At 33.6% G+C, this 13,484-nt stretch overlaps 1 protein-coding gene and 1 pseudogene across 1 annotated transcript in view; both read left to right on the top strand.

Moving 5' to 3' along the window:
* Positions 1–9,306, top strand: part of LOC148553180 (uncharacterized) — a 38,267-nt gene extending 28,961 nt beyond the window's left edge. The window contains exons 3-5 of the mRNA XM_088492639.1: positions 7,969–8,058; positions 8,173–8,574; positions 9,289–9,306. Of these exons, the coding sequence (XP_088348765.1) occupies positions 7,969–8,058; positions 8,173–8,574; positions 9,289–9,306 (510 nt within the window). The remainder of the gene's footprint in view (positions 1–7,968; positions 8,059–8,172; positions 8,575–9,288) is intronic.
* On the top strand, positions 5,276–7,606 carry LOC148553181 (uncharacterized; annotated as a pseudogene).
* Positions 9,307–13,484: the final 4,178 nt, after the last annotated feature.

Below are 13,484 nucleotides of genomic sequence, written 5' to 3'. Positions count from 1 at the left end.
TTCTAGGAGACCCAAATATTTTTAAAGATAGAATATGAACCCAACTAATGAACTTATGATGCCCGACAATGTCTAACTATCGATGGTATAAAGATGTTTTTATTTCTAAATTTATGATGAGAGATGATGTAGCAGCCCCTTTTTGGAAAGAAAGATTCATAGTTGCCCTACCCAAACTCTTTTCAGAAAAGGTTTTACAAAAACTACAATCTTTATTTGGTACTCAAATACCATATGAAGGCCTAACTTTTGGCCAAATACATAATATAGTAGTACAAACCAGAGTAGAAATATGCACTGACACTAGATTACAAGAGAAAATGCGAAGAGAGAATATGAGCAATAAACGAGAATTAGGAAACTTTTGTCAACAATATGGCATTACAACTGAAAAAGAACCTAACAATCAAAATAGAGTCATTAAGAAAAGAAATACAAAAACTTTTGGGAATAGGTACAGGTATCAATCGAAAGAATCTTATACAACAGGAAATAAGCCAAGAGAAAATTACAGGAAAAAACAAAAGTGGACTAATCAAAAGAAAAGTAATAAGAAACAAATAGTTTGTTGGAAGTGTAAAAAACCAGGTCATTATGCCAATAACTGCAAAACAGAAGAAAAAATAAACAAAATCAGTAATGAAGAAGTAAGAAAAGCTTTAGCAGCTATATTAATTGATAGTGAATCAGAGAGCGAAACGGAAAAATAATATTCTTCTGATGATTCGGAAAATTTTATTCAACAATTAGATATACCATCTTCTTTAGAGACTTCTAAAATAGAGGAAGATTCGTGTCTGGGACCAGGAATATGTAACTGTGATAGTTGTGTAAAATCCTTAAATGTAATTACGAGAACTCAAAAGTCAATCAATACCTTAACTAGGGAACAAACAAACACTCTAATTTCTATAATAGATAAATTAGGAGATTCTCCCTTAAAAGATGAATTCTTATTTTAATTAAATGATCTGATTAGGAAAGAAGAAAAATTTAAAGAAGAAATAAGGCCAGTAGAAATTAAGGAAATATATAATAGGTTTAGAACACCTAAAGAAGAAACTTCTTTAAAACATTTACAAGAAGAGATAAAAATGTAAAAATCCGAAATTTCTGAATTGAAACAACAAAATATATCTCTTGATTATAGAATACTAAAATTAGAAGGCAAAAACATAGTAAGATTACAAAAAGGAAAAGAAAAATTAGAATCAATAAAAGAAGAAGAAGAAGAAGAAGAAGAAGAAATTATAAATCCAATTAATTATATTAATAAATTATCATTATTAATTAACCAAAAATGATATACCTCTATAGTCATAATAATCAGAATAGAGAAATTTGAGTTTATAGCTATGATAGACTCAGGGCAGATGTAAATTGTATCCAAGAAGGATTAATACCTTCCAAATACTATGAAAAAATAACTGAAACTATTGTGCATATTTTAATCACTTTTATCCCACTTTTATCCCATTCGATACCTTGATGGCTTTGATGAGTGATTTCAGGTGTAATAGGTTGAAATGGCTTGGTAAGAGTGGAAGGAAAGCATGGAATTGGGAGAAAACATGAAGAAATCAAAGGAGAAGCACACATTGGAGTGTGCGTACGCACAACCTTCTGTTACGCACAAGAACTACTCAGCCATGTGTGCGTACGCACAACCTCTTGTGCGTATGCACAAGAAGAAAATCAGCGAGTGTGCGTACGCACAAGTCCCAGCGCGTGACTCACTTAATGAAAATCGTTGGGGGCGATTTCTGGGCCTCCAGAGTCCAATTTTGGGACTTTCTGAAGCTGATTCACACTATATCAAAGGGGCCCTCTTTCCATGTGAAAGGGGGGAGCAATTAGGGTTAGATTTTAGTCATGTAGTTCATTTTCTCTCCCCATTCTCTTTAGAACCTAGGGTTTTTAGTTTAATTTCCTTGTAATTGCTACTTTTAATTCTTGTTTTGATCTAGTTTATTCTACCTTTCTTTACTTTATTATCTTAATTTCCTTGTTTATCTTGTTAATTTCTCATTTTATTTGTCTTTTATTTTTATGTACACTCTTGTTATTTTCATTTACGTTTAATACAATTTTATGTTTCATGTCATTTATTGCTTTATTGAGTTGCTATCTTTATTTTTCTTGCTTAGTAGTTGTAGTATTTTTTATTTCTTGTCATTTTACCATGCTTTCTTTACATGTCCACCAAGTGTTTGACAAAATGGTTGGTTGGGTTTTTACTTAGTTTTTCACACTCTTGGTAGGGAATTTGGGTGTTTGGGTGAACTTGAGTGGTGGATATCCATTCAACATTGTGTGAGGGTTGTTAATTAATTTGGTTTTCCTTGACTCTAAGTGACCCACTAGTGTTGACTTAGGACTTAGGGATTGAGATTAGTTATGCCTAGTTGACTTATCCTCGATGTAGGGTTGACTAATTGGGATTAATCCACACAGGATTACCATGTTTGTAGTCCACAACTAGGATAGGAATCCTAAATTACCCAATCCTTGCCAAGAGCTCTTTTTAGCATTTAATTGCCCTTTTATTGCTTTCTTTAATTGCTTTGACTTTTAATTCTTTGCATGCTAAGTTACCTTCTTGCACTTTAGTTTCTTGCCAATTGCAATCTCCCAACCTCCATACTCTCTTATAGCCAATAATATAACATTTAATTGCAACTCCTAGGGAAGACGACCCGGGATTTAAAACTCCCGATTATTAATTGGTTTGAATTATGACATCTTTAGATTTAAATTTGATATTGGTCAATTGTTGGATTTGGAACTATACTTACAACGCCATTCTTAATTCGAGATAAAATTCTGAACCCGCTTTGGGCCACCATCATGTAGCCTAAATCCAAAAGCTTTTCATCATAGAAAATTACATGAAATATCTTTACCCTATGAAGATGACTTTAATGAAAAAGATATCCCCACTAAAGCTAAACTAATACAAATGAACAAAGAGTTATTGACATATTATAAAAAAGAAATCCAGGAATACTTAGATAAAGGACTAATCAGGCCATCAAAATCTCCTTGGAGTTGCACAAGGTTCTATGTAATGAAAGCTTCAGAAATTGAAAGAGGAGCTCTAAGGTTAGTAATTAATTATAAGCCTTTAAATAAAGCCTTAAAATGGATAAGATATCCCTTACCAAATAAAAATGACTTAATTAAAAGACTAAGTAAGGCTACTATATTCTATAAATTTGATTTAAAATCCAGATACTACCAAACCTCAGTGAAAAAAGAAGATCGATATAAAACAACTTTTTTATTACCCTTTGGACATTATGAATGGAATGTAATGCCCCAAGGATTAAAAAATGCACCAAGTGAATTTCAAGAAATTATGAATAATATTTTTTATGCATATGTAGATTTTACCATAGTCTACCTAGATGATGTTCTTGTATATTCTAAAGGAATAAACCAGCATATTCAACACCTAGAAAAATTTATTAATATTATAAAAGAAAATGGTCTTGTCCTATCTGAAAAGAAAATGAACATATTTATAACAAAAGTAAGGTTTCTAGGATATGAAATTTTCTAAGGAACAATTACTTCGATTATGAGATCTGTTGAATTTGCAGAAAAATTTCTGAATGAAATTATCGACAAAAAACAATTACAAAGATTTTTAGGATGTCTTAATTATGTGGCTGAATTTCTACCAGGAATAAGAACTTTATGTGAACCTTTGTATAAAAGGCTAAGAAAATAGCCCCCTCCTTGGACAGAAGACATGTCTAAAATAGTTCAAAAAATTAAATATTTAGTAAAAGAAATTCCTTGTTTGAGTATACCAGATCCTAAGGCAAGTCTAATCGTAGAAACAGATGCCTCCGATTTAGGGTATGGAGGAATACTTAAACAAGTTCTTCCAAACTCCTCAAAAGAACAAATAGTTAAATATCATTCGGGTGTATGGAATTCAGCCCAGAAAAATTATGCTACTATTAAAAAAGAAATATTAGCCATTGTCTTATGTGTTTCATGTTTTCAAGAAGACTTATTCAATAGAACCTTCTTAATCAGAACTGATTGCAAAGCAGCCCCTAGTGTATTAAAGAATGATGTTAAAAATCTAGTTTCTAAACAAATATTTGCTAGATGGCAAGCTATATTATCATGCTTTGATTTTTCTATTGAGCATATTAAAGGAGAATCAAATGCATTACCTGATTTTCTAACAAGAGAATTTTTGCAAGGTAAAAATGAGCAAGAAACAAACAAGAAGTGAAGATTATGGTCAACCTCTTGACCAACCAGCAACTCCAATACAAGCTAAACAATTATCTATCAAACCCTTGACGATGTCATAGGTTGTTAAAAGTGAAAAATCATCAGCATCAACTAAAAGCTTATATGAGGTCTTTACAGTTAACAGATATACATTATTGTAGCCATCAGATTTATTTAAAACTAAACCATTATCTGAAGAATATCCTTATCATGAATAATCCATACCTCTAAAAATAATGGCTTTAGAGAAAGAATGTTTTAAGATGGATAGAAGAATCCTTTATAAAACAGTTTTTCCAAATACTTTTCACTATCCTCCAACAAACATCCAAAAAACCCAAACCTTTTATGAATTTATCCTAGTAGACATAGGATCAATTGAATTAACTCATAATAAAGACCAGACCACAAAAGATACAATATTCTCAAAAATTAAGATTATGAAAGTAATGACATTATCAGAATGGGAAAACCCTCCCTTTCATTGTAAAAGTTTTACTAGAAAATTTGAACCACAGTACTACTCCTATTATGATTATATAGATGCCTGGTGGAACACCTTATATCTTTCTCCAAATCTCACTCTTGGTTCATATGGTTCCGAAAAGGGATTTCTCTACAGTTTCCCAAATGGTTCCAGATATGGTTTCAAGAGTTTGGACCAATGGAAGCAATTTTTCCAAAAGAAGCTAGTATGTCTTATGAATATTTCAAAAATAAAACATCATTTCTGGATGGATATAAGCTGATTTCCTTCATTCCCACTATGGAAATATGCTGGATAATGACCTGGGAATATGATTCCGCGGGATATGAAGATACTCTAATTGTACAGTATTTAATTAGAAACATAAAAGTGAAATGGTGGAATAAATTTGACCTGAACCTAATTAGTAAAAGAGCAATTGATAATTGGATGACTATATCCCAAAAAAGAGGAGAACCCGCAAGCCACAGTTCAGGATTCGAAAAAATATCATTTGAAAAAGAAACTCGCTTTCTAGCCCATAAAAAACAAATGATGGCGGCCCTTGCAGCGGCCACCTCAGAAGAAGAGATCCATAATTCTTTAAAAGCAATAAAAGCAGAACCAACAGACGAAGATGAAGAAGTCCAGTCCAGCCCAGGACTGTACATATGAGATACCCAAGATCCATTTGAAGAGTAAAAAAAAAAGAGTCCCGAAATCAGAAAACAGACACCTATACAAAGTTGACAGAGAAGGTGTCAAGACGATCTCATAAAATAATAAAAGCATCTCATGCAGAAAGAAACAAAAGTCATCAGCAGGATTCCAACAGAATCACAGCAGAAAGAACAAAACCAGCTACCGATTTACGGAAAACTAGAAGAAGACATTAACTCGGAGACAGAACTTCTGAATTCGCCCACAGCAAGAGCAAACAGATTAGCAAAACCAAGGGTTAAAATGTAAAATAATAAAGGGCTTAGCCTACTATAAAAGGGGTGGGGGAGGGGGTTGTTGATCATCCACAATTCTACACACATCCTCTCATACTCTGAAACATAAACACTTTTAAGCTTTCATTGCAATCCCTGTATTTAAAAGTTTCATCCTTTTTATTTTGGTTCAAGCCTCTGAATTATAATACAAGTTCATATTACTCCATCATCAAGCGAGTATTAATATTTAGTTCATTATTGGTATATTAGATTTTATTATTATATTGACAGTACTTTTTAATACTCTATTTATTATTAATTTTAATATTTTTATTATTAATATGGTAATCTCAATAGTTGATATATATATATATATATATATATATATATATATATATATATATATATATATATATATATATATATATATATATATATCATGAAATCTTAATGTATGATTACTTTATTATGTGCCTACCGTATGATCACTGCATATGACCATGTCTTTATTAAAAAAAATGATAACTAGGAATTGGATCAATGATAAATCGGGAATTTGATTTGCTGTTGCTGCATCACAGTTTTCTTCTTTTTTTTTTTTTATGTTTGCTACAAATGAATTATGTTGATGCTTTATTTGGCTTTTTTTTTTTTTTTATACAGGATGAACAATGAAGGAAATTCCAAAAGAAAAATATTAAGGACCCTATCACAAATAGAGTCACAAAGAAGTCCCTTGAAGATGAAGAGTCCAGTAAAAACTTCAGAAAAAATTCAATTCACGAGTGCTTATGCATTGCTAAAACAATTTCAAATCAAAAGGGAACATGTTTTAGCTGCATGTGGGGATAATAGTAAACATGAAACAAGGAAAAAGGGCAAGATCCTAAAAAAGTAGTTGACAAGAGTTGACGATGAAGGTCAAAGTAAATTGGCAACCAAGAAGATAACAAACATCAAAGACGGTGATGATCAAATCAAGATGCCAACAAAGAATTCCAACGAAGAAAATCATCTAGTCAAGATGAAAGCCAATGAACATGAGGGTCAAAGTGGGAAGAAGCCGTCTATGAAGAAGGTGCCAATGAAGAAATCAAAGGTGGAAGATAATAAAGCCAAGATGAATACCAATGATGCTGATGGTCAAAGCAAGAAGCCGACCAATAAGAAGATGTCGATGAAGGAATCGAATCAAGAAGATACCAACGAAGAAGAACATAATATTGAGTCTCTCATCCCAGCTATGACTTTAGATGAATTCTTTGAAAAATATAGGATATCATTAGATGAAAATGATGAAGAATATGAATATGATTATCATGATCACAATCCAAGTATTGGTGATAGTAGTGACAGTCAACTCGGTAATGCCTTTATCCCTTTTTTCAATAGCAAATAGTGAAAGATGCCAACCTAACTCTTGTATTTAGTAGATTAATCTTTTATGCATTAGATTAGTATTCTTCTTAATATTCTCTAGTAATGACATTGGAAATAGGTACCAAAAAGAAAAAAGTTCGTGGTCCCACCCAACTCACATATTCATGCTATGGAGACACAGATAGAGTTAAGATGGTACAACGGCAAACCCATAGGCCCAACAAAGACACATGTTCAATTGTTTAGTCGGTTCTTGGGTACACTTGCAAGAAACTCTAATTTGGTCACGTTATTATATACTAATTGGCAAGCTGTGTCCAGTGAGACTAAAACTTCAATGTTGGATTATGCAAAGGTGAATTGATCATTCTCCTTTTTAAATTCTTTACAAATAGGCTTAGTATGTATGGTAAAATAACATAATTCTGTTGTTTATTCGTAGTGTAAATATAACATTCCTAGTGATGCTGAGCCTTGGGTGATAGATACCATTGGAGAGGCATGGAAGCAATTTAAGAAACGCATAAAAAATATCACTATACACCGTACAACTCATTCAGAGAGATGATGAAAAATCGTCCAATGACTGTACCTGAACTGCATTTTCGAAAATTAGTTCAATTTTGGAGGCACAGTATCATCAAAGTAAGTTATTTTCACAACTCTCTTGGATTTAGTGATGGTATCGTGTATTTAACTAACTCTATGTAATTTTATATTGCAACAAAATGTAGGTTATTTCTGACAAAAATCGTGAAAACAGATCCAAGCAAAAATGGAATCATCGAATGGTCCAGTTAGTTTTGAATTAGTACGCGCTGAATTGGTATTTTTTTTGTGCTTTTTATTTAAGTATTTTTGCATCTTTCATGTTATATGTGTTTACTTAGTCACATGTTGGTGGTTTCTTTGTAGCGTGCAAAGAAGGAGGACAATGAAGATCCATCACAATCTGAGATGTTTGTTGTAACTCGTACAAACAAAAAGGGAGAGACTAATTCGGGAACAAAAGAGACGATTGTAAGTTGTCTAGTTTCTTAGAAAAGTACACCAAACAAGAAATGTGTTAGCTATTTTTTTATTCTAAAGCATTTGGTTGCATGCACTTATTTTGATTCTATTTGTGTGTAATAGGATCATCTTCAAAATTTGAAACAATCAAGATACAATGATGATGAAGTAGTTCAAACAGTTTTCGGAAAGGAGAGACATGGTAGAGTTCGTTTTTATGGTCGATCAGTCACAAAATCCTCTCTTAAAAAGGATAAGAAAATCCGACAAATGCAACAACAACATAATGAAGTGGTTTCAACTATGGAGAAAAATCAAAATAGCTTAACTTCCAAGTTGGATGGTTTAACGAACTTGATTAAAACGGTGTTGCAACAAGTCAATCCTGGTATGAGTGCAGAACAAGTGCAAGTAATGATAGAAGCCACCCAACAATCTCTGCCTGACGCGAGTAGTGCACCAAATGATGTGCGGCGAAGCATTCCTCCTTCACTTGGATCGAACCATGTATTAAAGGATATGGAAGTAAGTACTGTTCAAAATTAGTAGTTAAATTAATAGTATGCTTTTGGTAAATGATATATCATGAATTTAAGTTAAAGTTAAGGTTTTAGGATTGTGAATAATTTATATTTATACATGGAAACTGGCTGCAAAACTGAAACAAACATATGCACAAGACAAGACTAGGCCGTTCATAGTGAAAACAATTGCTTGGCCTCTCAATTTGTGACGTACGTGGATATCTCACAAGTCATGCATTTTTTTTCTTGGAAAGTGTAGATGTTATGTTTAAGTGTTGAAAAAATTCATTCAAGAATTTTCATTCACCTTCTAATTTCTATGTTCTTCAATTAAAATCATATTGCTTATGTTTCTTAATTTGTTCACTTATACTACTAGTAACTTAGTTTCAATACACAAATTAGTCATATATGAAAACCTTATTTCAGCAGCTTACTTGCTAACTGAACGCAAAATCAAGTAAGAAAAAGGTTTAAAACTCCTTTATTTTATCTTCCCCCTATATTAATAACGGAAATGAGTTCTTTTTTATTATTTATTTATTTTGACCAATGAAGAAACTCAATGAGTTACTGCAGCAAGTATAACTTGCAAAGATCCAAAAGCAAGAAACTAAATAAGCATAGTTTATCTTATAGCCTTAGTTTGCTGCATATGTACTGCATCATGAAAAGCATTTTTGCTCTATTCTAACATGTTTATTTATTTTGCTAGCAGGAAGACATGATGTGATGAAGAAAATATGTTCCATACATATATGACATGGGATGAATCTTACAATGACCTTAGTTATGTAAATGTAATATTTTGATGTGTTCTGTACTTTTTGAGGTATTACATATAATTGGATAAAGTACAATCTATTTTGATTTGTGTTATTAAGAGTAAAAATTAAACATATCTATCTTATAATGAAACTTTTATGATTTAGATTTCTTGTGTTTCTTATTTTTAGATTTATTTTGTGATTATCATCATTTTGGGATGTGATTATAATTTTAAAAAAATAAATCCCATAAACAACAACAGGCTATAGTCACCGTTTTTAAAATAAGGTGACCATAGATAACCTATGGTCACGGTTTTAAGGAGGGGTGACCATAGATAACCTATGGTCACGGTTTTTTACCGTGACCATAGATAATGCTATGGTAACGGTTTTGAGGTGGGGTGACCATAGATAAGGCTATGGTCACGGTTTTGAGGTGGGGTGACCATAGAGGCTATGGTCACGGTGAAAACCGTAACCATAGATAAGGCTATGGTCACAGTTTTAAAGAGGGGTGACCATAGAGGCTATGGTCACGATTTTTACGCATGACTATAGATTAACCTATGGTCATGGTAAAAAAACGTGGCCTAAACTGTCAGATTTTGAAAATTGAAACCGTGACCATAGACCTATGGCCACAAGAAAATAGGCCACGGTAAAAAACCGTGACCATAGGTCCAAAACTGTGACCATAGATCTATGGTCACCCTTTTACTAGCTATGGTCAAGGTTTTTTACCGTGACCATAGGCCTTTTTTTGTAGTGTATATACATATCCAAAACCCAGGTGTGCATAAATAAAATCTTGCGTCTCTATAAGCCTCTAAGAGGATCAAAAGGAATAAGTTATGCAGAGAGAAAGCTAAGTACATATATATACATCACTATACAACCAAAATAACCTGATAACGACTTCGCTTTAGGAGTCAAGACGCCTAACGAGGTGCCTCTCAACCTGCATCTGAAAAACAACAACATAGTATGGGGTGAGAACTAGATGTTCTCAGTATGATAAAGGTGCCACACACATAATATATAAGGTCCTGAGAATACCAGAGGCAATCCTAGAATGCCGACACTCAGATTATAGAGCTTAAAGTATTAAACAGAAGCCATAAAAGGTGGTTTTCTAAGAGTATCTAAACCTAACTTAACTTAATCTTAAATCTAAGTCCTATACTGCCATTCCTCTATACCTCCATCTCCGTCAGCATTTCACAGACAAATAAACAGATAAAAGCAAACACAAGAAGGTTACAAGTACTACAGGTAGCAAATATACACTTAACATAGTAAATGCACTTAGGCAAACCCAGTTAGAGCACAAAAAAGTAATTCAAGTAATATGCACATGATGCATGCCTGTCTTATGGCTAATGAGCTCATCTGTCGGTTATACAGCCAACCCGACAAGTCCAGTTTGCTAAACCATTGGACTGTCCCCCGACGTGCATTGATGAACGAATTTTTTGATGGTAAAGAATTCACAATAAATTCTCGTTGCTAGTATAGTGTCTAAACTAACAAAGAATCCTTTCATACAAAAATTTGTTTGTCACTAAAGCAACCAAAATAAAATAAACCGAAGTATTTAAACCTCGGGTCGTCTCTCAAGGAATTACAGGGAAGTGTAGTTTATTATTGTTGTGGAAAAGTATCTTTTTGGGTTTTTGAAATAAGGAACAAGGAAATAAAATGGCAAGAAATTAAATTAATAACTAAGAAAACTCTTGGCAAGGTATGAAAATTAGAAGTCATATCCTAGTTATCCTTATCAATTTTGATGAGAATTGTCCATTACTCCCACTTAGTTAACCTCTAACTATGAAGGAAAGTCAAGTGGATAAATCAATTTGATTCCTCAAGTCCTAGTCAATTCCTAAGGAAAGACTAGCTTTAGAGGGATCCAAATCAACTAGCAAATTTCAATTATCAATCAACAAAGGAGTTTGATAACTCAAGAGTCTCCAATTACTCAACCAAAGCCAAAAGAAGAGAAATCTACACTAAAATCCAATCAAGCATTTTATCAAACACTTGTAAGGCATAACATAAAAACATAGAAAACTAGCAAGGAATATTAATTCCAAACAACCAATTTCACACATCAATGACTAACAAATAATAGAAGGAGCAATAAATATGAAATACCTCAAATTGCATTAAATGGAAGATCAAATCTAACATGAGATTTCATAAAATAAATTGGCAACATAAAGTAGTCAACAGTGGAATTAAATAGACTAGAATGCTAAGACAAATAAAAGTAGAAGAGAAACTAATTAAACTAAGATAGAAATATGAAATTGGGAAGAATTAAACCTAAGAACCCTAAAACCTAGAGAGAGGAGAGAGCCTCTCTCTCTAGAAAACTATATCTAAAACCTAAAATTATGTGAATGAATTGTTGTCTCTATGATTCCCAAGGTCACGCGTACGCGTCATCCACTCGTGCGCTGATGCCAGGGCATCTTGGCCAGTTTCACTAATCTTTTTCTTTACTATTTTAGGGTAGTTTCATGCATTTTCTCAGTAAATAACCAAGTTTTGGGTGAATATACACTTACATCTTGATTCAAGCTAACATTGTGAACTTTACATGATTTCATGAGAATTATGCATGAATTGAATGATAAAATGGATGATGCATTAACTCATGACTTGAAACAAAGCTTTGATGCACCTTTGGTGCACGAAATTGTGATCATCAACAATGGCTATTTCCCGTCCTCTCAGTGAAAATGTTCTACGCACGCTGTCACCACACGGCTAATCATCTGTCGGTTCTCGATCATGTTGGAATAGGATCTATTGATCCTTTTGCGTCTGTCACACGCCCAACACTCGCGAGTTTGAATCTCGTCACAGTCATCCCTTCCCAGATCCTACTCAGAATACCACAGACAAGGTTTAGGTGTTCTGGATCTCAGGAATGGCCGCCAATAATTCTAGCCTATACCACGAAGGTTCCAATCTCAGATTAGAAACCCAAGAGATACGCATTCAAGCTTGTTTGCATGTAGAACGGAAGTGGTTGTCAGGCACGCGTTCATAGGTGAGAATGGTGATGAGTGTCACATAATCATCACATTCATCATGTTCTTGGGTGCGAATGAATATCTTGGAGAAGAAATAGACTTGAGTTGAATAGAAAAACAATAGTACTTGTATTAATTCATGAAGAACAGCAGAGCTCCACACCTTAATCTATGGTGAGTAGAAACTCCACCGTTGAAAATACATAAGAACAAGGTCTAGGGATGGCGGTGAGGCTAGCCCCATGATCTAAGGACTAAACGTCCAGAGATTGCTCTAATACAATAGTAAAAGGTCCTATTTATGGAGAACTAGTAGCCTAGGGTTTATAGAAATAAGTAATTAATGCAGAAATCTTCTTTCGGGCCCACTTGGTGTGTGCTTGGGCTGAGCATTGAAGCTTCCATGTGTAGAGACTTTTCTTGGAGTTAAACGCCAGCTTTTGTACCAGTTTGGGCGTTTAACTCCAGCTTTTGTGCCAGTTCTGGCGTTTTGACGCCAGAATTCTTAAGCTGACTTGGAACCCCTGTTTGGGCCATCAAATCTCAGGCAAAGTATAGACTATTATATATTGCTGAAAAGCCCAGGATGTCTACTTTTCAACGAAATTGAGAGCTTGCCAATTGGGTTTTTGTAGCTCCAGAAAATCCACTTTGAATGTAGGGAGGTCAGAATCCAATAGCATCTGCAGTCCTTTTTCAGCCTCTGAATCAGATTTTTGCTCAGGACCCTCAATTTCAGCCAGAAAATACCTGAAATCACAGAAAAATACACAAACTCATAGTAAAGTCTAGAAGAGTGATTTTTATTTAAAAACTAATAAAAACATAATAAAAACTAACTAAAATATACTAAAAACATACTAAAAACAATGCCAAAAAGCGTATAAATTATCCGGTCATCAACCTTATTTGTTTGATTTCAGGACAAAGGAAGCAAAGAAGAGCCATGTTAGCAGCCACGTTAGTCCCACTAACGTGACCACTAACGTGGAATGGGAGCAAGCTTGCAACGTTAGTGGTAAAGTTACCACCAATAACGCCTTCGAAAGCCATCATAACCCACGTTAGTTGCTACGTTAGTTACATTAACGTGGGAACTA

This window comes from Arachis ipaensis, chromosome B7 (genome assembly GCF_059453495.1).
Source record: "Arachis ipaensis isolate K30076 ecotype BB chromosome B7, ASM5945349v1, whole genome shotgun sequence".
Classification (NCBI taxonomy): domain Eukaryota; kingdom Viridiplantae; phylum Streptophyta; class Magnoliopsida; order Fabales; family Fabaceae; genus Arachis; species Arachis ipaensis.
Note: the sequence above shows the minus strand (reverse complement) of the source record. Positions and strands in the feature narration are given on the sequence as shown.